Genomic DNA, 22570 nt, shown 5'->3' on the forward strand with positions numbered 1-22570 from the left:
ATACCAAAATCATGTGCCTGCCATGGAAATGCATCTTATATGCTGAACTCCTAGACTCTTACAGGAGGCATTTTTCCATGGTTTATGACTGTCAGTGATTCCTTCATGGTATCCAACTACGTACTGTAATTGTTAAGAATTTTTTTTTCTTAATTTTGTGCTCATCCAAATGAGGAACATTAGTTCTGGAGAATGGACCACATTCCCATTTCACTAATACTGAGGCCAATTGTGCACATTCTGCCAATCTTTTGAGATCAACTCACTTTGTACAGTCTGGGACCTTTTCACCTGTATGATTCAGTTACACATTTCAGAACAATTCCTTTAATAATCACACTGATTTCTGGATGCTTCCTCCTGCGAGAGAAACTAGAACTAGAGTACACAGTTTAAGTACTGTACATAAAGTATAAATATGTTGTTTTCCTTAACATTGGTATTTTCTTATGAATTGTCCTGATAAGTGCAAGACAAAAGGCTTTGACAAAATAAGTCTCTTTTTTCAGCAATACTCCAGTTTAAGAATAAGAAGTCTCCATTTTAAGATGGAGATGAGGGGAATATTTTTCACTCGAAGGTCTTTAGTCTGTGGAATTCTCTTCCCCAAAAAGCAGTGGAGACAGGGTCATTTAATTTATTTCAGACTAAGTTAGGTAGATTTTTGATAGACAAATAAGTCAAGCGTTATGGGGGGGCAGACAAGAAAGTGGAGTTGGCCATGATGTTATCGAAGGGTGGAGCATGCTCCTATGTTCCTATGATCTTATAGTTCATGTCATTTAGTTATTGTAATTAAATAACAAATGTTTTTGTTACCCAGGCAGGAGGTACACATCCTATAACAGATGTTACACAATCATGTTTTCTTTTCTAGAGTCATTCCCATATATCTAATTCATCGCCCAGCAAACAGCATCCCTTATGCAACTATAGAAGAGGAACTGATAGGGGAGTTTGTTAAGTATTCGGTGAAGGATGGCAGAGAGCTGAATGTTGGTAGAAAAGAATCTGAAGTCGGTCAGAAATGCTGCACATTCCAGCACTGGGTGTATCAGTGGACAGAAGGAAACCTCCTTGTCACAGATATGCAAGGTAAATATGATATATTGCTTTGAAATCATTGGAACGAATGTCTTTGTGTTCCAGAGATGAGCAGGATGGTCAGTGTCTGGCCAGTTTAAGTATAATAACTGATCCATTATCAGAACCTGAATTTAAAGGAGTATCATAATTATCATTAGAATCTTGCAGCATAGAAGGAGACCATTCAAACCATCGTGCTTCTTTTGAGGTAGCTATCCAATTAGTGTTGCCTCTGCAATTTAACCATAGCCCTTCATTTTTTTTATTTTTCAAGTGAAAGCCAATTCCCTTCTGATAGGCAAATTGCAGGTATTCAAATCTCATCTCAATCTATGTCACATTTGCCATTGGGGCAATACCATACGCACACACTGCATTTTATACTTCACATACAGTTACTTATTAGTTACCTATTTACTCAAATAAAATTGGAAAAGCATAAAGGCACATGAAACACCTGAAAGACAGTGTGACATTAACATTTCAGTTGGCACCCTTCACCAGCCTTCCAATGAAGGATACTACCTAAATTTCATTACCACCATTTCAGACGTCCAACATCCACAGATTTTCACTTTATTTCCACTTATGTAATAACTTTTGTGCATGTTTTACATAATTTGTAAAAGACATACTCTTTCCAATTGTTTTTCTGTAGGTGTAGGAATGAAATTAACTGATGTTGGAATAGCAACTAGTAGAAAAGGGTAAGTGAAGAAAACGATGGTCTATACTATTACAGTAGCTCATTCTCCGTATCTTGATTGATGATGCTGCAACAGCTCATTCTCTGTTGCTAGGTTGATGACATGGTATTGGTAGTAATATTACTGTAAATGACTTGTGATGGAAGTTTCAACCTGAAATAGTAAAACAAGCAGCTGCTATGTTATAACTGCTGGGTTGAAACCCCGTCAAGAATATTATTAATAGAATGGAAGTTTAAATTGCAATTACCTCTCGTGCTCAAGTTTCCTTTTTTTTTGTACATATTGGGGGCTAAATTCAATGCCCCTGATATTAACAAGCACAAGGATTGTGTTTGACAAATTTATTAGAGTTTTTTGAGGATGTAACTAGTAAAATAGATAAAGGGGAGCCAGTGAATGTAGTATAATTGGATTTCCAAAAGGTATTTAAAAGGTGTCACACAAAAGATTAGTACGCAAAGGACTCGTGGAGTTGGGGATAATATATGAGCATGGATGGAGAATTAGTTAACGGACAGAAAGCAGAGAGTAGGGATGAGTGGAGCATTTTCAGATTGGCAGGTTGTAACCAAGAGTGCCACAAGGATCAGTGCTGGAGCCTCAGCTATTTACATTCGACATTAATGACCTAGACAATGAGATTGAGAATTATGCATCCAAGTTTGCTGATGATACAAAAGTGGGAAAGTAAGCTGTGAGGAGGAATGGAATATATTTAAGTGGGGAAGTTTTACTGCAGCTGTACAGGGCTTTGGCGAGACCACATCTGGAGTACTGTGTGCAGTTTTGGTCTCCTTATTTAAGAAAAGATATAATTGCTTTAGAAGCAGTTCAGAGAAGGTTCACTGGACTCATTCCTGGGATAAAGGGCTTATCTTATGAAGACAGGTTGAATAGTTTAGGCCTATACACATTGGAGTTTAAAAGAATGAGAGGTGATCTCACTGATGCATATAAGATCCTGAGGGGACTTGACAGGGTGGATTCCCGGAGAATGTTTCCTCTTGTGTGGGGAGACTAAAACTAGGAGACATTGTTTAAAAATAAAAGGTCTCCCTTTTAAGACAGAGATGAGGAGAAATTATTTCCCCGAATTGGTATGTGGAATTCTTTTCCCCAGAAAGTAGTGGAGGCTGGGTCTTTAAATTTATTCAAAGCAGAGTTAGATTTTTGTTAGGCAAGGGAGACAAGGGCTATGTGGGGCAGACAGGAATTGGAGCTGAGACCACAACCAGGTCAGCCATGATCTTATTGAATGGTGGAGCAGGCTCGAAGGACTAAATGGCCGACTCCTGCTCCTATGTTCCTACGTTCCTATTCCTATGTTTCTGTGACTCAAAGAGGATGCAAAAGGGATAGTGACAGGTTTACTGAGTGGACAACAAGACGACAGATGGAGTGTAACATGGGCAAGTGTGAGGTTATTCGCTTTGATAGTAAGGAAAGAAAAGCAGAACATTTTTAAAAGACATGGAACTTTTAAATGTTGATGTTCAGAGAGACTTGGGTGTACTCCTACAAGGAACACAGAACGTTAGCATGCAGGTATAGCAAGCAATTAGGAAAGCAAATGGCAAGGGGATTGGAGGACAAAGACAAGGAAGTCTTGCTACAATTGAACAGGGCTTTGGTGAGACCACACCTGTGGCAGAGTTTTAAAGTTTCCCACTGGCAGGTTTGCAAACGCAGATCCCATAAAATTCCCCGAGTGGCCTTCCTGCCACCCTCCTGCCTGCCCCGACCTGTCTGCAATGTTACATGGGGTGGTCCGCCCTTGCCCCAGTTCAGAACCTTAAATGGCCAATTGTTGGACACTTAAGGGCTGCTTCGTCTCCGGCCTCAATTTTGAGGCTGGCAGGAGGAGTGCAGGGGCAAGGGGAAAGCCCAGGCGGTCACCCTACTTGGGCCTCAACGGGAAAGGGGCTGCCTCCCTCAAGGGCCCCCTCTCCACATCAGGCGCCCCCCGAACCCCCAAGTCTTCCCCCCATGGAAGCTCCCTCCTGGCCCCCCTGGCCTCTCCATCAAAAGCCCCCACCACTGTCTCCCCACCCCTCTGGGGCCTCACCTTCCCTACCCGTTCTGAGACCACCCGCACTTACCTGTTCCTAGATTTGGAATTTGGGCTTTGCTTCTAGTCCCAGACCTAGTCATTGCTGTCACTGGTGCTGCTGGGGCTATAGAACTGCCAGCCAGTCAGAATGATTAGCAGGTCTCTGAATTGGTGGAAGTCCTGTCTGTAGCCATGAGATAATGCTCTTCAGAGACGTGGAGAGGCGAAGGTGTAGTGATATTGTTGCTGGAGTAGTAATCCTCTAGGGACCTGGGTTCAAACCCTACCACAGCAAATGGTGAAATTTGAATTCAATAAAAACCTGGAATTAAAAGTCTAATGATGACCATGAAGCCATTGTTGATTATTGTAAAAAAACCCATCTGGTTCACTAATGTCCTTTAGGGAAGGAAATCTGTTGTCACCTGGTCTGGCCTACATGTGACTCCAGACCCACAGCAATGTGGTTGACTCTTAAATGCCCTCTGAAATGGCCCAGCAAGTCACTCAGTTGTAACAAACTGCTACAAAGTCACAAAAAAGGAATGAAACCGGACGCTCACCCTAGGCACTGTGGGTGTACCTACACCACATGGATTGCAGCAGTTCATGGAGGCAGCTCACCACCACCTTCTCAAGGGCAATGAGAGATGAGCAATAAATGCTGGCCCCACCAGTGAAGCCCATATCCCATGAATGAATAAAATGAACATGAAAGGTGGGGATGTGTTCCCCATGCAATCTTTAGGTGGCAGGGCAGGAAACCCACCAACTGAAAACTCCTGCCCTGGAGTGCTGAAGGGACTTGGCAGGTTGTTTCCTCTGGCTGGGGAATCTAGAACACAGGAGCAACACAGTCTCAGGATAAGGGATTGATAAGTTAGAACTGAGAGAAGGAGATTTTTTTTTCACTCAGAGGGCTGTGAATCTTGTCAACCAGAGAAGGTAGTAGATGCTTCATCATGAAGTATATGCAAGGCTGGGAAAGGTAGATTTTCAATCTCTTAGGGAATCAAGGGATATGGGGAGCAGGCAGCAAAATGGAGTTGAGGCAGTAGGTCAGCCATGATCATATTGGATGGAAGATCAATCTTGAGGAGCCAATTTTGTGCTGCCTATTATTTTGCATGATTGTTGCATGCAGTCAGTGCTAAATGCACTGTTCATGCCTCAGCAGGGGCCCAAATTTGTGCGAGTTAAAGTTAACCTGCACTACTTAAAGCTAACCTGCATCTCATTAAGGGGAGATTCATTCTAACAGGAAACGGTGTCGGAACTGTTTGTGGAAGAAACAGTGAGCAGGAAGGAGAATGAATTAAGGTGCAACAAGGAAAAAGCATGCTCCAAGCTTCCCTGATATTGTGCTGGACAACTTGGTGGAGAAGAGACCCTCTATCCAGAGAAGACCAGGATGCTCACACGGCAAACTGTGGCAGCAGCTAACCATAGTGGTCGATGCCAGGAGACAGGGCATTGGCTTGGATCCTCTGCCAAAAGAGGTTCAATGACCTCAATGTCAGTAAATGCATCGTGAAATGCTATGTCACACCAGGTACAGCAACTAGCCTCACATGCCTCACACATTGCCCAATACATCACATCCCATCACTCCCCTATCAAACATTTCTATCAATTATGAGTTATACATTTATATGTTTCACCCCATCCTCTCACACTTAGCACTGCTACAAGCCCCACACTCCCCACCAATGCCACACTCAGCCAGCACACACAGCCAGCTGGACACGAGTGCTCTGCAGCCAGAGCAATGGACAAAGGTAGCGCAGCTCATTGGAGGGTGAAGCCACACACAAGTTCTGCTGCAGAGGACTCAAATGAGCGCTTTAATGGGTCAGGTTGTGGGTGATGGCAGATGGTTATACATTGGCAGGCTTGTCATAAAGCCTGCATGCAATGTTAAGGAGCACGGAGGAATCCAGCACCACCTACAAAGGCTTTGCACGGAGCTTAGAGCTGATCCTTTCCAGAAGGGAAGTGGTGGCCAACTCCATTAGCACACTTGTGGACCCAACCACATAGCAGTGTTTTATAGTCAATGTCTCTACTTCAATTGCAACACAAGCAGAAGCCATCAAACGTCAGGCTTCTGCAGCTCAAATGAGTCATCCAATTCCAGACGACTGCCATCACGGCTGCAGATACTGGTGTTCCAAAAGGCTTGCAAGGCTCTCACAGCTGTCCAATAGTCTGTTCCTCCATTGCTCAAGCGCACACTGTGTGTGACATTGACTCCATGGAATATGAACACAATATCCTCTCTCTCAGGATGACAGCATTTGTTCTCCCACCACTGTTACTCTGCCAGTGCCCTTGCAGCTGCCTGTCAGCCAGCCCAGAATGCCACCAATCATATTGAGGTGGTGATATTCAAAGATCAGGCAGCAAGGCTCAAAGTTGCTCGATGTTGCCTCTCAAGGCTATCCTAAGTCTGTCCCACTGAAAGTCAGCAGGCAAGAGGAGCACTCGAACAGGCATAGGCACACAGAAGACTGACACTAAGGAAATGCACAAGTGTAATTAGTTGGCTTTTGGAAGCAATGGGGTGCGGGGGTGGTCAGGGTGGGGGAGGAGGCAATGGCATAGTGGTATTTTTACTGGAATAGTAAAGGCAGCATTTGACTAGTAATCCAGAAATCCAGGGTAATGCTCTGGAGACCTGGGTTCAAATCCCACCACAGCAGTTGGTGAAATTTGAATTCAATAAAAAAAATCTGGAATTAAAAATCTGATAACAACCATGAAACAATTGTTGTAAAAACCCATCTGGTGCACTAATCCCCATTAGGGAAGGAAATCTGCTGTCCTTACCTGGCCTGGCCTACGTGTGACTCCAGACCCACAGCAATGTGGTTGACCCTAAAATGCCCTCTGAAATGGCCGAGCAAATCAGTCAATTGTATCAAACCACTAAAAAGTCAAAAAGGACGGACCATCAAGCATCGACCTAGGCACCAGAAACAACAACGGCAAACTCAGCCCTGTTGACTCTGCAAAGTCCTCCTTACAAACATCTGAGGGCTAGTGTCAAAATTGGAAGAGCTGTCTCACAGACTAGTCAAGCAGCGGCCTGACATAGTCATACTCATGGAATCATACCTTACAGGTAATGCCCCAGACACCACCATCACCATCACTGGGTATGTCCTGTCCCACCAGGAGGACAGACCCAGCAGCGGTGGTGACACAGTGGTATGCAGTCGGGAATGAGTTGCCTTGAAAGTCCATCAACATCGATTCCAGACCCTATGAAGTCCCATGGCATCAGGTCAAACATGGGCAAGGAAACCTCCTGCTGATTATCACGTATCACACCACCACCCTCCACCTCCCTCAGCTGATGAATCAGTGCTCCTCCATGTTGAACACCACTTGGAGGGAGCACTGAAGGTGGCAAGGGTGCAGAATGTACTCTGGGTGGGGGAGTTCAACATCCATCAGGCGAGAGCTGGCCGAGTCCTAAAGGACATAGCTGCTAGACCGGGTCTGCAACAGGTGGTGAGGGAACCAACAAGAATGAAAAGCATACTTTACCACATCCTCACCAACCTGCCTGCCGCAGATGTATCTGTCCATGACTGTATCTGTAGGAGTGGCCACTGCACAGTGCTTGTGGAGACGAAGTGCTGTCTTCACATTGAGGATACCCTCCATCGTGCTGTGTGGCACTACCACCATGCTAAATAAGATAGATTTCAAACAGAACTAGCAACTCAAGACTGGGCAACAATGAAGCGCTGCAAGCCATCAGCAGTAGCAGAATTGTACTCAACCACAATCTGTAACCTCATAGCCCAGCATATTCCCCAACTCTACCATTACCACCAAGCCAGGGGATCAACCCTGGTTCAATGAAGAGTGCAGGAGGGCATGTCAGGAACAGCACCAGGCATAGCTGCAAATGAAGTATAAACCTGGTGAAGCTATAACACAGGACTACTTGCATGCCTAATACATTAAGCAGCAAGTGATAGTCAGAGCTAAGCGATTCCACAACCAAGAGATCAGATCTAAGCTCTGACACCCTGCCATCCAGTCATGAAGGATGGTGGATGATTAAACAACTCACTGGAGGAGGAGGCTCCACAAATATCCCCATCCTCAATGATGGGGGAGCCCAGCACATCAGTGCAAAAGATAAGGCTGAAGCATTTGCAACAACCTTCAGCCAGAAGTGCCAAGTGGATGATCCATCTCGGCCTCCTCCGGAGGTCCCCAGCATCACAGATGCCAGTCTTCAGCCAATTCAATTCACTCCACATGATATCAGGAAATTGTTGAAGGCACTGGATACTGCAAAGATTATGGGCCCGGCAATACTACAGATGTGATCCAGAACTTGCTGCACCCCTAGCAAAGCTGTTCCAGTGCAGCTACAATACTGGCATCTATGCGGCTATGTGGAAAATTGTCCAGATGTGTCCTGTACACAAAAAGCAGTAGGGGGAGGCGGTGACAGAGTGGTATTGTCACTGGACTAGTATTCCAGAGACCCAGGGTAATGCTTTGGGGACCTGGGTTTGAATCCTACCATGGCAAATGGTGAAATTTGAATTCAATAATAATCTGGAATTAAAAGGCTGATGATGACCATGAAACCATTGCTGAATGTCGTAAAAACCCATCTGGTTCACTAATGTCCTTATCTGGTCTGGCCTACATGTGACTACAGACCCACAGCAATGTGGTTGACTCTTAAATGGCCTGGGCAATTAACACGGGCAATTAGAGATGGGCAATAAATGCTGGACAAAAATAGAATTACCTGGAAAAACTCAGCAGGTCTGGCAGCATCGGCGGAGAAGAAATCAGTTAACGTTTCGAGCCTTCATGGCCCTTCGGCAGAACTGAAGCATAGGAGAAGGGAGAAATATAAACTGGTTTAAGGTGGGGGGGGGGCGGAGAGAGACGTTGAGGGTGTGGTGATTGTGGAGATGAGCAGATAATCAAAAGATGTCACAGACAAAAGGGTCAAAGAGGTGTTGAAGGTGGTGATATTTGTCTAAGAAAAGTGCTAATTAAGAATGGAAGACAGGATATTCAAAGTACAGCTCTAGTGGGGGTGGGGTGGAAAGACTAACAAGGTTTTAGTTTTAGATTTAAAAATAATGGAAATAGGTGGGGAAAGAAGAATCTATATAAATTATTGAAAAAAAAAGGGTGGGGGGGGGGAGAAACGGGGTGGGGATGGGGGGAGGGGGAGTTTAAGATCTAAAGTTGTTGAATTCAATATTCAGCCCGGAAGGCTGTAAAGTGCCTAGTCGGAAGATGAGGTGCTGTTCCTCCAGTTTGCGTTGGGCTTCACTGGAACAATGCAGCAAGCCAAGGACAGACATGTGGGCAAGAGAACAGGGTGGAGTGTTAAAATGGCAAGCGACAGGGAGGTTTGGGTCTTTCTTGCGGACAGACCACAGGTGTTCCGCAAAACGGTCGCCCAGTTTGCGTTTGGTCTCTCCAATGTAGAGGAGACCGAAACGTTAACTGATTTCTTCTCCGCCGATGCTGCCAGACCTGCTGAGTTTTTCCAGGTAATCCTATTTTTGTTTTGGATTTCCAGCATCCGCAGTAGCTTTTAGCTTTTTGTTTTTATCAATAAATGCTGGCCTGGCCCGTGATGCCCACATCCCATGAATGAATTTTTAAAAAAATCCAACCCAGCCAATTACCATGTCATCAGTCCACTCTGGTAGGAGTCATAACTAGCACAAAGGAAGATGGTTATAATCGTTGAAAGTCAGTCATCTCAGCTCCAGAACATCACTGCAAGAGTTCCTCAGGGTTGTGTCCTAGGCCCAACCATCTTCAGCTGCTTCATCAATGACCTTCCTTCCATCATAAGGTCAGAAGTGGGGATGTTCGCTGATTGTCGCACAATGTTAGCACCATTCGCAACTCCACAGATACTGAAGCAGTCCATGTCCAAATGCAGCAAGACCTGAACAATATCCAGGCTTGGGTTGACAACTGGCAAATAACATTTGTATCACAAAAATGCCAGGCAATGACCATCTCCAACAAGGGAGAATCTAACTATCGCCCCATGATATTCAATGGCATTACCATTGCTAGATGCCCCACTATCAACATCCTAGGTGTTACCATTGACCAGAAACTGAACTGGACCAGCCATGTAAATACTGTGGCTACACGAGCAGGTCAGAAGCTAGGAATCCTGCGGTGACTAATTTACCTCCTGACTCCCCAAAGCCTGTCCACCATCAACACAAGTCAGGAGTGCAATAAAATACTCTCCGCCTGTCTGAATGAGTGCAGCTCCAACAACACTCTAGAAGCTTGACACCATCCAGTTCAAAGCAGCCTGTTTGATAGGCACTTCAGCCACAATCACCTTCTCCACCACCAATGGACAGTGGCAGCAGTGTGTACAAGATGCACTTAAGGAACTGACCAAGGCTCCTGAGACAGCAACTTCCAAACCCACGACCACTACCATCCAGAAGGACAAGGGCAGCAGACATATGGGAACACCACCACCTGGAAGTTCCCCTCCAGGCTACTCACCATCTTGACTTGGAAATGTATTGCCGTTCTTTCACTGTTGCTGAGTGAAAGTCCTGGAACACCATCCCTAACAGCACTGTGGGTGTACCTACAGCACATGCAGCGGTTCAAGAAGGTAGCTCACCACCACCTTCTCAAGGACAACCAGGGATAGGCAAAACATGCTGGCCCAGCCAGCAAAGCCCACACCCCATGAATGAATTTTTTAAAAATTACAAATGGTATGGAGCATTGTGCAATCATCAGTGAACATCCCCACTTCTGATGAAGGGAAGGTCATTGATTAAGCAGGTGAAGATGGGTGGGCCTAGGATACCACCCTGAGGAAATCCTGCAGCACTGTTCTGGGGTTGAGATGATTGGCTTCCAACAACCACAACCATCTTCCTTTATGCTAGGCATGGCTCCCACCAGTGGAGAGTTTCCATCTGATTCCCCTTGACTTCATTTTGCTAGGGCTCCTTGATGCCACACTCAAACAAATGCTGCTTTGATGTCAAGGGTGGTCACTCTCACTGCACCTCTGATAATCAGCTTTTTGTCCATGTTTTGACCAAGGCTGAAATGAAGTCTGGAGCCAAGTGGCCCTGGCATATCCAAACTGATCATTGGTAAGCAGGTAATTGCCTTTCAAGTGTCGCTTGATAGTACTGTTGATGACCCCTTCCATCACTTTGCCGATGATGGACCAAAGACTGATCGGGTGGTAATTGGCCAGGTTGGATTTATCCTGCTTTTTACGGACTGGACAGACCTGAATAATTTCTCCCATTGTTAGGTAGATGCCAGTGTTGTACTTCTATTGGAAAAGCTTGGCTAGAAGCGTGACTGGCTCTAGAGCACAAGTTTTCAGTACTATTGCCAGGATGTTATCAGGGCCACTAGCCTTTAGCAGTATCCAGAGCCTTCAGCAGTTTCTTGATATCAAGTAAAGTGAATCGAATTGGCGGAAGACTGGCATCTGTAATGCTGGAGACCTCAGGAGGAGGCAAAGATGGATCATCCACTCAGCATTTCTGGCTGAAGATGGCTGCAAGTCCTTTAATTTTGTCTTTTGCAATGATGTGCTGAGCCTCCTAATCATTGAGGATGGAGACATTTGTGGAACCTCCTCCTCTAGTTAGTTGGTTAATTGTCCACCACGACTCAAGACTGGATGTGGCTGGACCGCAGAGCTTTGATTGGATCTGTTAGTTGTGGGATTGCCTAACACTGTCTATCACATGCTCATTACACTGTTTGGCATATATATGGTCCTGTATTGTTGCTTCACTGGGTTGGCACCTCATTTTATATATGCCTGGTGCTACCCCTAGCATGCTCTCCTGCACTCCTTATTGAATCAGGGTTGATCCCTTGGCTTGATGGTAATGACTGAGTGAGGGATATGTCAGGCCATGAGGTTATAGATTGTGAAATACAATTCTACTGTTGCTGATGGCCCACAGCGCCTCGTGGATGCTCAGTAATGAGGTGCTCGATCTGCTCTGAAAGTATCTCATTGACCACAATCATACAGTAGAGTTCCTTCAGAGCAGTGCAGGCCATGCAAGCATTGTTTCAGTATGCTGCCCACGTGTTCATGGATTGTGCACTGGAGTCATGAGTCATCTTGTCAATGGTTAGCCCATGTAACCCAATTGCCACTCTCTGGTTTCTTCTGGTGGCTCAAATGCAGATGGCAGCAGACACCATGTGACATTGTGACGTTTGCAAGGGTATTAGCATTGCCCTGCATGATACGCAGTCTATGGTCACACGCCAGTTGCACATTGAGGGAATGGAATCCTTTTCGGTTCCCGCATGTTTCAGAGTTGGCATGTGGCTCCCACAAAATGAAGTGTTCCACTTGTTTCTCCCTGGCAAAGGGAGATTGAAATGTATACTGCTGTCTTAGAATAGAAAGCCTCAGTGCAACTCTCAGGCAACGGTGGACTGCAAACTGGGAGATGTTGCAAATATCATCTGCTGCAGCCTGGAAGGAGCCCAGCACATAAAGATTCATGGCCATGGTCACCTTCCCAACCACTGGCAATGTCATTTCTCACACCTTACTCTGAAGTTGCAGTTGCGGCTGTAGCATTTGGCAGAGTTCAGTAAGAACACCAATACTGAAGTGCAGACATTTCGTATATTTTTCCTCACTGAGTTTCAGTAGAAGAATCATTCTGCGAAAACTTGGATGGATATGGCTGAGTGTCCTTCATCCCCTCCTCCTCCCTCTTCCAGCAGTTTGTGCTCTATATCACCTCGGCTCATTCTTCTTCTCATACTGCAGTCCAGGAGAAATGCTATTGCACTCATGTCTGGGAACAAGTGATTTGTACACAATCTTTAAAGGCAGGAGTCCTTCAGCATGTGCTGTAGATTTCAGTAACTTTAACATTTTCTAGAAACCACCAAATGTTTCTACAATCACAGCAAGAGCCAATAGAAATCAATCAGCAACTAACCTGAAAGTAGTTAATGATCCTTCGAAAGGATGTGGTCGTTCTTCCTGTTGCATGTGTCTTTAGTTCTTTGTGTTTAAGAAATGACAATAGCTGGTGTGTTGAATTTTATGAACAGTGTTTCAGGAATAAATTTATGGCACGTGTAAGATTGTCATACTTACAGATAGGTAAATATGTGTTGGATTGGATGTTGGTATATTGCTGCTGAAGTAGCAACCTCTTTGCGTTCAAAGCCCACCATGGAAAGTTGTGAATTGAGCTCAACGGATCTCATACCAGAAATAAAAATCCTGACAGCTCCTTGATTGTTATAAAAACCCAACTGATTCACTAATGTTCTTCAGGGAACGGAACCTCCCATCACTGTCTAATCTGGTTTACGTGTGACTCCAGTCATAGTCACATAGTTGACCCTTAATGCCCTCAGAAGTGACCAGCAAACCATTCAGTTGGAAAAACAACCACTTGCAAATAGTGATGGACAATTATTGCTGATCGCCAATGTTATCCGTGTCCTAATGATAAAATTAAATAATATTGGATTTATTTAGAAAATGTGTTCTTGACCTAATGAAAGGTCAATGATTCTGTTTATTTTCATTTTATTTTGCATTATTCAGCATAGAACTTTTACAGTTATATGTAAGAACCATTATGCTGATTCAGTTCCCACCAACCCACAACACGCAAGAAACTCAACACCATGCAGGACGAAACAGCCCATTTGATTGGCACCTCATCTACCACCTTAAACATTCATTCCCTCCACTACCAGCGCAGAGTGACAGCAGTGTGTACCATCTACAAGATGCCTGCAGCAACTCGCCAAGAGTCCTTCAACAACACCTTCCAAACCCACACCTCAATGACATAGAAGGGCTGCAGATGCATGGGAACACCACCAACTGCAAGTTCCCTCCAAGTTAGACATCATCCTTACTTGGAACTATATTGCCATTCCTTCACTGTCACTGGGTCAAAATCTAATAGGGGCATAGAGTACAAGAGCAGGAAGGTTATACTGAATTTACATAAGACCCTTGTTAGACCTCATCTGGAATATTGTGTACAGTTCTGGGCACCATATTATAGGAAGGATGTGAACATATTGGAGAGAGTGCAGAAGAGGTTTACAAGAATGGTCACAGGGATGAGAAACTTCAGCTATGAGGATAGATTGGAGAAGTTGGAACTGTTGTCCTTGGAGTGGAGAATGCTGAGAGGAGACTTGATAGAAGTTTTTAAAATCATGAGGGGGCTGGACAGAGTAGATAGGGAGAAGCTGTTCCCACTTGTAAAAGGATCAAGAACGAGAGGGCACATATTTAAAGTGATTTGCAAAAGAAGTAAATGTGACGTGAGAAAAAACTCTTTCACACAGTGAGTGGTTCGGGACAGGAATGTACTGCCTGGAAGTGTGGTGGAGGCAGGTTCAAATGAGGCATTCAAGAGCTGTAAAAATAACATAAATAACAAAGAAATGTATAGTATAAGGAACTATATATTGCTATGTCTCTCTTTTGTTAAAATTTAAGTCAAGAGGCAAATGATAGGATGCTTTGTACAGATACTTCGCACTTGTTAAAATCTCCATAGGGGCCAATGACTATAAAAAAAATTGAACCCCCAGTTATTAGCTGAAAGAATAACACATCAAGATTTCACGTTTTAAAGCTTTTGCTGTATCAAATGACTAAAAAACACAATTAACTAAACACTATTTTCTTTTGTAGGCAACTTATACTTTAAACTATAGAAATGAACAATTCTTTGTAACTTATTGCACATTGCACATTCCACTGAATTACAGTTCTTTTAGCAAACAGTTCAAAGTTACTCCCAGATTCCAATAGATTGCTCCCCTTTTACTTTCCCAGCCAGGAAACTTCTAATCCCAGAACTATCTCTTACTCTGAGGGTTACACTGTAGATTTCTTCTTCTAGCCCCAAGCTAGGCAAATCATCTAGCCTGCTTAACGCTTCACAAACTCAGTTTGAGTGCAAGCTCCCACTCACCATTTATCATGGTGAACAGTAGGGTCAGTATTTTCTCTGCATAAGATACAGGCCTGACTAGTTCTAGCCCTTGCTCTATACCTCTCAGTTGGTTACAGATCACACAAGACAAAACTGCAACTCTACTGTCTATCTGTGATATTCATAGGTTTATAGGGAAGTAACCTGATCTCAAAATGGCTTCATTTACTCTCTTCCCCATGGCAATGAGAGACAAATTAGCTTTGTATAAAATTAGAAATGCTAATTAAGTTATCTTTGATCCCAACTCCTTTTCACCTTAGAAACAAAGTGATAGTTTATAGCACAATTGTTTCCAGTTTAATATCTGCAACATATTTCTGGGACTTTGGGAGACTCAGGGCTTACTCGTTGCAAACTTAGAAATAGCTGTCATTGTCCCCAATTGTAAATACTTTCTCAATAAACAATCTGAGTCTTCCTCAGATCACTAACAATTAAGCCACCAGGCTTCCTGTCAGGCAGACTCCTGCACAGGTCACAAGCTCTCTTCATCTTTCTTATATTCAAAGCTACAGTCCCAAGCTATAATAATCCTATAAAACAAAAGACATAGTACTAAAAAATAATAATCTCATAAACATCACAATTGCACACCATATACTTTATAACAAGGAGACACAGATTCAGGTTGGTAAAAATTAAACTTAACATTGATTCAGGAAGGAGGAGCATAAAAGAAACTTCAAATAACATTTTTTTTAAACTTACCTTACTGCACCTCTTCTAGCCCTCAGGCCTAATGGACAAATCATCACTTGGCTTCCAGTGGGTATGCTTTGAGATCATAAGAAGTAGGAGCAGAAACAGTCCATGCAGCTACTTGAGCCATTTAATAAGATCATGGGTGATCTGACTTGTGGCCTTAACCCATTTTCCTGCCTGCCCCCCATAACCCTTGACTCCCTTGTCAATTGAAAATCTTTCTGCATATAATTTAAAATTACAGCTGGCTAGATCAGCTCTGGAAGCAAGTAGTAAAATCCCCACTGCTCCAGTTCAACGGCCCCAACTACACCCTCCTCCACCACCAAAATTGGTTTCCACTAGGCGAGGGAGATTATTGTTCCCTTGTGTTGACCTGGCACATACCACATATTGTAGGATTCCTCCCACAGTTCCTTAACCGCCGCTGTTCGCAAATGTTGAAAACAGCATGATGTACAGCATTATGGTTCTAATTTAGGTGCAATGTCATCAAGTGAATGTACTAGCATTTAGAAGGAGTTGAGTGATGCAGTAAATTGGAATATGTGTGTGCTGCTTTAGAGGCTTTTGACAATTTCCAATCTTTGCCACATATGTGGGGCTTGTCAGACCAAGGAGAAACATAGAGTGACAAACATTTCCCCAGAGGGTAAGCTATTTGGTGGAACATGTTTACACATTTCCCAGTAATCCAATTCACAGCAGCAACCAGAGGACCGGCCGTATGCTTTCTTAGACTTGGGAACAAACAGAGGGATTGTTGCACTCTTTATTCATGATTAAAATAATTCAATCTTTTTTAAATTTTTGAATGTTGATGTTTTTGAAGAATGATTGGAAATTATCAAAGGAGTTGATGGAATCATTTTCTCAGATAACGCAAAGTGAAAAATCCATCAAAGGCTAATCTGAACTTGTAGGGCTCAGGAATGTATAGTTTTATCTTTTTTTTTGGTAGGGGCAGTGGTGGGGCTGGGGGTGGGGGGAAGAGGTGGGGGGGTGGCGGCAAAGGAAGAATATGATTGACTCTCCTTGTGCTGAGAAAAATACCAAGTGATACAAGTAGGTTTTGCTGGGCCACTTTAAGGCCCAACATTCAACTTACTAAGTCATGAAGTGATAAAGTGCAACAGCGCAATTTAGTGGCATATGTATGGTACTACAGGACTGAAATCTCAAACAGTCGCCTCTTAAAGCTGCACACAAGTTGTTCGAAAGACAAAGCTTACTTCTGACTCATTTTGACAAAGGCAAAGTCTTTGCAGTTCAATTTGACAAGAGGTGGTTCCCTTTATCAGCCGAACCATTGATTGAGTTACACAGTTAGTTTTTCCAAAGAAAAATCAAAGATAGAGCATGTCAAAGGGTAACTTATCAATAAGGAATTATCCGCTTCTTTAGTTAAGGTATAAGGTGAGTATATGGAAGCCACAGTGCCAACATGTAGACCTGTTCATGGCTGCATAAGTGTGGGGACCATAGGCAAAACAGGTCGGCTGGATATCTAATCTCCTGTTTATTCTCTTCCAGATACAAAGGGTTTAAAGGGAACTGTTCCATTTCTTTTATTGATCAGTTCAAAGCTCTCCATCAGTGTAATATGTACTGTAAAATGATGGGTTTGAAATCTCTGAAAGTCTCTCAACATAAGCCCAAGAGGAATCCTTCATTGAAGATCCAAGCGTCACAACCAATGCCACGGTCAACAAAGAAAATGCCACTGAGTCCACAGAGCACAAGAAGAAGCCTTTCTTCTCAGGCAAAGAGCGTACTTGGAGACAAAACTTTACAGAAACATCTATAAGCCTTTAAAATATTCATTTCTGCTGCAATAAGAGCCTGTACCTTTTTTGTGGTGGTTATATGGTATATTGTTTATCATGAATTTTTCTTTATCAAACTTATCAATGCAAGGGAAAATATACAAGGGTAAATTCATTAATCCCACACACCCAGGAGGCATTGAAACCTGAAGGAAGCACAGGTGAAAGAAACTGCACTACACCATAGTAGCTATATCTAGGATCCATGCTTTGTTCAAGTTCAAATTCCCGAGGGCATGAGGTAAGTAATTCTAAAGTGCTTCAGTGGTAGAGATATGCATTAGCAAAGTACTACAATCTGAATAGAAGCATGATAAAGGTCCCTATTACCTGCATGGTATCACGTCAAGTCTCCAACCTCCCTCACTTTATTGCTACCTGTCTTGCACTGTATTATGGTCTCTACTGTGGTCAGTGCTCTGCTGAGCTTTATTTTTTTGCTCCTTCGAGCTCCTAATGTGCCATACTGCATATCCCTCCTGCACCCAGCATCCTCCTTGCATTGAAGTAAAGATTCATTGTATTTTCCATTATAACCATTATATTCCATTATTTCCATTCTATTTTTCTTCAAAATGCTGGAACTTCTCTTTCCCTCAACCTTCCTGTCCTTTTACGTATTTTAAAATCTCAAGCTTGGTTTCATCTAATTATTACTTCTTGGTTTATCTTCTCTCCTACTTTTATTCTGCTTTTTTGGTGCCCTGAAGTTTGGAACTTGTTGCTTCACTTAGATTTCTTAAAGTAAAAAAAAATGGCAAAGCCAACTCTACCTGTGACTGCATTTTAAATGAATGTAATCCTATTGTAAGGTTATCTGTCTATTTAAATAGTGGTGTTCCCCAGAAACATATAATAAAACCTTAATCTTATGTTAAGTATATGTTGTATATGGTAGGGTCATTCTGTTCATTTATTTTAGTTTATTTTCATTCTGTTAGGAGAACCTCATGTTAATATCCAAGATAGAAGATAGTGTGATGCATTAATCAATAGGCATGGGGTCAATTTTCACATGGAAGCTAAAAACATCCAGCTGTATCTCACCAACACACCTTTACTGGACTGTTTGACATCCAGCCTTGGAGGTACCGTAACTTCCTTGGCATCAGGAAGACTAAAGCCACTATTTTCAGCCCTGTTCATGAACTTTATTCCCTTGCCACTAACTTCCCCAGGCTAAACCAGACCCAACATAACTTTGGCATCCTGCTACTCCTGAGCTGACCTTTAGATGTCATTTTTTTTCTATCACCAAGACTGCTTACCTTCCCCCTTCATAAGATTGTCCACCTCTTCCCATACCTCAGCATCTCTGCCACTGAAACACCGAGACACTCCATCGTCATCCAAGATTCGGTTATCTAATGTTTTCCTTGCTTTCTCCATAATTGAAACATGCCAAAAGTTCTGCTGGAAGTTGGAGATAAGCAGAAATGCAGTTATGTGGAAAGTGAGAGTATGAAAATTTGATCTTTTTACCCCTGAGCAATGCATTGGAGATAACTCAACTGAAGAGAGAAGCACTGGTTATTGCAAAGAGCATAGGAAATGGTAGTTTGGAAATTTCTCACTTACTTATCATTTCTGCTCAAGATTTTCAAAGCAACAGTCAGTGTAGGTATTTAAATATTAATAACACCTAGATTCTCTGTAACTTAGATTAAATGCTAGTTATAAATTCTATTTCCATGCATAAGCATGCCATATGTTGTTATCACACAGTCAGTAGCGAGGAGGTCGTTTTATTTTGTTTTGTCCACTGGGTAACTCAGTTGTAATGGGAATGTGAAATCTCCAGTGGAGCTTGAAAGATTACTACTTTGAAAAAAAGGAAAATCTGCCAATCTTTAATTGTCCTTGAGAATGTAATGATGTCACCTTCTTGAATTGCTGCAGTTTGTGTGGTGAAGGTGCTCCCACAGTTCTGTTAGTGGAGGAGTGCCAGGATTTTCACCTAGCAACAAGTAAGGAATGGTGATATATTTCCAAGTCAGGATGATGTGTGAGGTGGAGGTGGTGATGTCCCCATGCACCTGCTTCCCTTGTCCTTCTGAGTGGTAGAAGTCACAGGTTTAGGAGGTCTTATTGAAAGACCCTTGGTACGTTGCTACAGTGAATCATGTAGATGGCATGCACTGCAGTCATGGTGCACCAGTGGTGGCAGAAGTGAATGTTTAATGCGGTTGATGGAATGCCAACCAAGATAGTGTCGATCTTCTTGAGTATTGTTGGAGCTTTGTAGATGGTAGACACACTTTGGGGAGTCAGGAAGTGAATTCATCATCACAGAATTCCTAGCTTCTGACGTGCTTTTGTAGCCACAGTATTTATGTGGCTGGTGCAGTTAAACTTCTTTTCAGTAGTGACCCCCAAGATGTTGATGGTAGGGGAATTTGATGATGTTGAATTTCAAGGTGAGATGGATATTGATTGGCACTTAAGTCTCACAAATGTAACTTGCAACTTACCAGCCCCAGTCTGAATGGTGTACAGGCTTTGTAACATGATAAACTGCTACAAATAGTCATTTGGTAGTGCAGCGCTTGATTATTACTGAAAAAAGAGACATGTCGAAGCTTTTCATCATGCGCTCATCAGGACACTTTGCAAGAATACCAATATAAGGGGGAAAACAACAATTTATACCAAATGAATAGCGAGTGCCAATTGGTTGGCAAGTGGATTCTGATTGGTAGGGGTGTTGCCATGGAGAGTGCACCAATTGATGGTGACTGACAGTTAACTGCCGAGCATTGTTTGAAGTTTAAACCAGGCAGCTTGACCCTGATTGGTCAAGGCATTGTCCTGAGGAATGAGTCAGTGAATGGCTGTCATTTATTTTTAATAGATTGTTGTGGAATACAATTCTGCTGCCTGTAGCACCATATTGTTGCCCAGTTGTAAACTGCTGGATCTGTTCTGAATTTATTCCATTTAGCACAGTGGTAGTGCCATACAGTGTATCCTCAGTGTGAAAACAGGCCTTTGTCTCCACAAGGAATGTGCAGTGGTCATTCCTAACAATACTGTCATAGACAGAGGCATCTGAAATACTTAGATTGGTGAGGACGAGGTGGAGTAGGATTTTTCCTTACGCTGGTTCTCTCACAACCTACTATAGGAACTCTCTAGCAGCTATATCCTTCAGGACTCGGCCAACTAGGCTAATGAGCCATTCTAGGTGGTGAACATTAAAGTTCCCCATCCAGATTAAATTCTGTGCCTTTGCTGCTTCAATGCTTCTTCCAAGTTGCGTTCAATAGAGTGGAGTACTGATTCATCAACTGAGGAAGGGGATTAGGTGGTAATTTTCCTTGAAAATTTTTGATGGGTTCCAGAGTCAACGTTGAGAGGTACCAATGCCTTTCCATCCCAATTTATACCACTGTGCCACCACCTCTGGTGAGTCTGCTCTGCCAGTGGAATAGAACATACCTAGGAATGGTGAGGAAGGAGCCTGGGGCATTGGCTATAAGGTATGAATTGGTGAATGTGAATGTTTCAGGATGCTACTTGACTAGTCTGTGAGACAGTTCTCTCAGTTTTGGCACAATTCATCAGAGATTATTGAGGAGGACTTTGTTCTGGTGAAAGGTCATAATCGACCTGAAACGTTAACTCTCCACAGATGCTGCCTGACCAGCTGAATATTACCAGAATTTTCTGTTTTACTTAGGACTTTGTAGGGTTGACTAGGCTGGGTGTGCTTTTGTCATTTCTAAGGCCTACATGGATGCAGAATGGTCATCCAGTTTTATTCTTCCTATAGTTTGTTGTAGCAGTTTGGTACAACTGAGTGGCTTGCTAGGCCGTTTCAAAGGCCAGCTAAGAATCAACCACATTTCTGTGGATCTAGAGTTATATATAGGCCAGGCCAGGTAAGGATGACAAATTTTCTTCCCTAAAGGACATTAGTAAACCAGACAGATTTTTATGTAATCGGTAGTTTCATAGATCATCATTACTGATACTAGCTTTTTATTACATATTAGTTTAATTAACTTAAATAACTCAGCTTGGGGCTTGAACTCATGTCTCTGGATCATTAGTCCAGGCTTCTGGATTACTGAATCCAGTACCATAAGCATTATGATAATGTACCTTAATTTGCACAATCACAGCTGTAAAATCTTCCATGAACCTTGGATTTCATTGAGAAGTATTTAAGAGTGTAAGCTAGTACAGTTTTATCAATACAGCTGAAAAATGGATTTATCACAAAAAAAGAACATATTTAAAGAGAATGCCTGGTCTTCCACCTCTGAGTAAATCGATTTTAAATAACTGAAATGACTTTAAATAAAGCTACATTGAACCATTTATGAGTTTAATGGTGTATAATTTTCACTTCCTTCATGAATGAAGTGCCAGAATTTCCGAGGAGCAGTAATCACAGTCGGATTGTCACTTTCACCTTTTTACTTACACTGGATTGCAGCTGTACATTTCTCGCCCAACCCTCGAGCTTGGGCCTCCTCAGAAAAAGTGCAGTGCAGTTATTCAGGAATCCTCTGTGTGCAGTGTAGCCATTGCCCCTTCTTTTGACACTATCTGCCATAAAGCCAGGGGTGTAGTGCAGCCAGAATTCACCAGAGCGCTGCTCCAGCATCTCCAACCAGGGCTCGGGGAGAAGAATGCCAGGAGCAGGGCCTGGGACCCAGGGAGCAGAGTGCCGGGGTGTGGGGCCTGGGGCCCCGGGGAGGTGAGGCTGACTGCAAGGCCCAGTAGTGAGACTCTGCGAAGCGGAGCCTCAGATTGGTTGGGGAGAGGTGGTAGGGGAGGAAGAGGTTGACTGCCGTGTGTGTGTGTGTGTGTGACACATTTGTAACCAGAAAATGGGCCCACTTCTTCAGGAGTGAGCCGATCCTGGTAGCAGCCACCACCAGGGAGGCACTATCTTGCTTTGCGATGCAGTTGGCTACTGGAAGTGTTCAAAGGGCAGCTGCCATCGCAGTAGGATGTGGCGTACAGGAGTATGCCACCAGCTCACTGGGAGAGAGAAACATATTCTGCAGGTAAATCACTCACCCTGGCACCGAGTTGGGGCCAAGTCAGTCCACTTCAAGACTGTGTTCCCTCAGAAAGAACAATGTATTCTGCTTTTTGATTAATGTCCTTTCTTCTTTTGTGTTATCACAAGCAGGAGCAATTCGGGCAATG

The 22570-nt window shown here is 43.3% G+C and overlaps 1 protein-coding gene across 1 annotated transcript in view; it reads left to right on the forward strand.

Annotated features, from left to right (window-relative positions):
- alpk2 (alpha-kinase 2) overlaps window positions 1-18288 on the forward strand; it is a 41683-nt gene extending 23395 nt beyond the window's left edge. The window contains exons 8-10 of the mRNA XM_078551901.1: window positions 878-1095; window positions 1745-1793; window positions 17115-18288. Coding sequence (XP_078408027.1) covers window positions 878-1095; window positions 1745-1793; window positions 17115-17388 — 541 coding nt within the window. The 3' untranslated portion in view covers window positions 17389-18288. The remainder of the gene's footprint in view (window positions 1-877; window positions 1096-1744; window positions 1794-17114) is intronic.
- The last annotated feature ends 4282 nt before the right edge of the window (window positions 18289-22570 follow it).

This window comes from Cetorhinus maximus, chromosome 1 (genome assembly GCF_964194155.1).
Source record: "Cetorhinus maximus chromosome 1, sCetMax3.hap1.1, whole genome shotgun sequence".
In the NCBI taxonomy this organism is placed as follows: domain Eukaryota; kingdom Metazoa; phylum Chordata; class Chondrichthyes; order Lamniformes; family Cetorhinidae; genus Cetorhinus; species Cetorhinus maximus.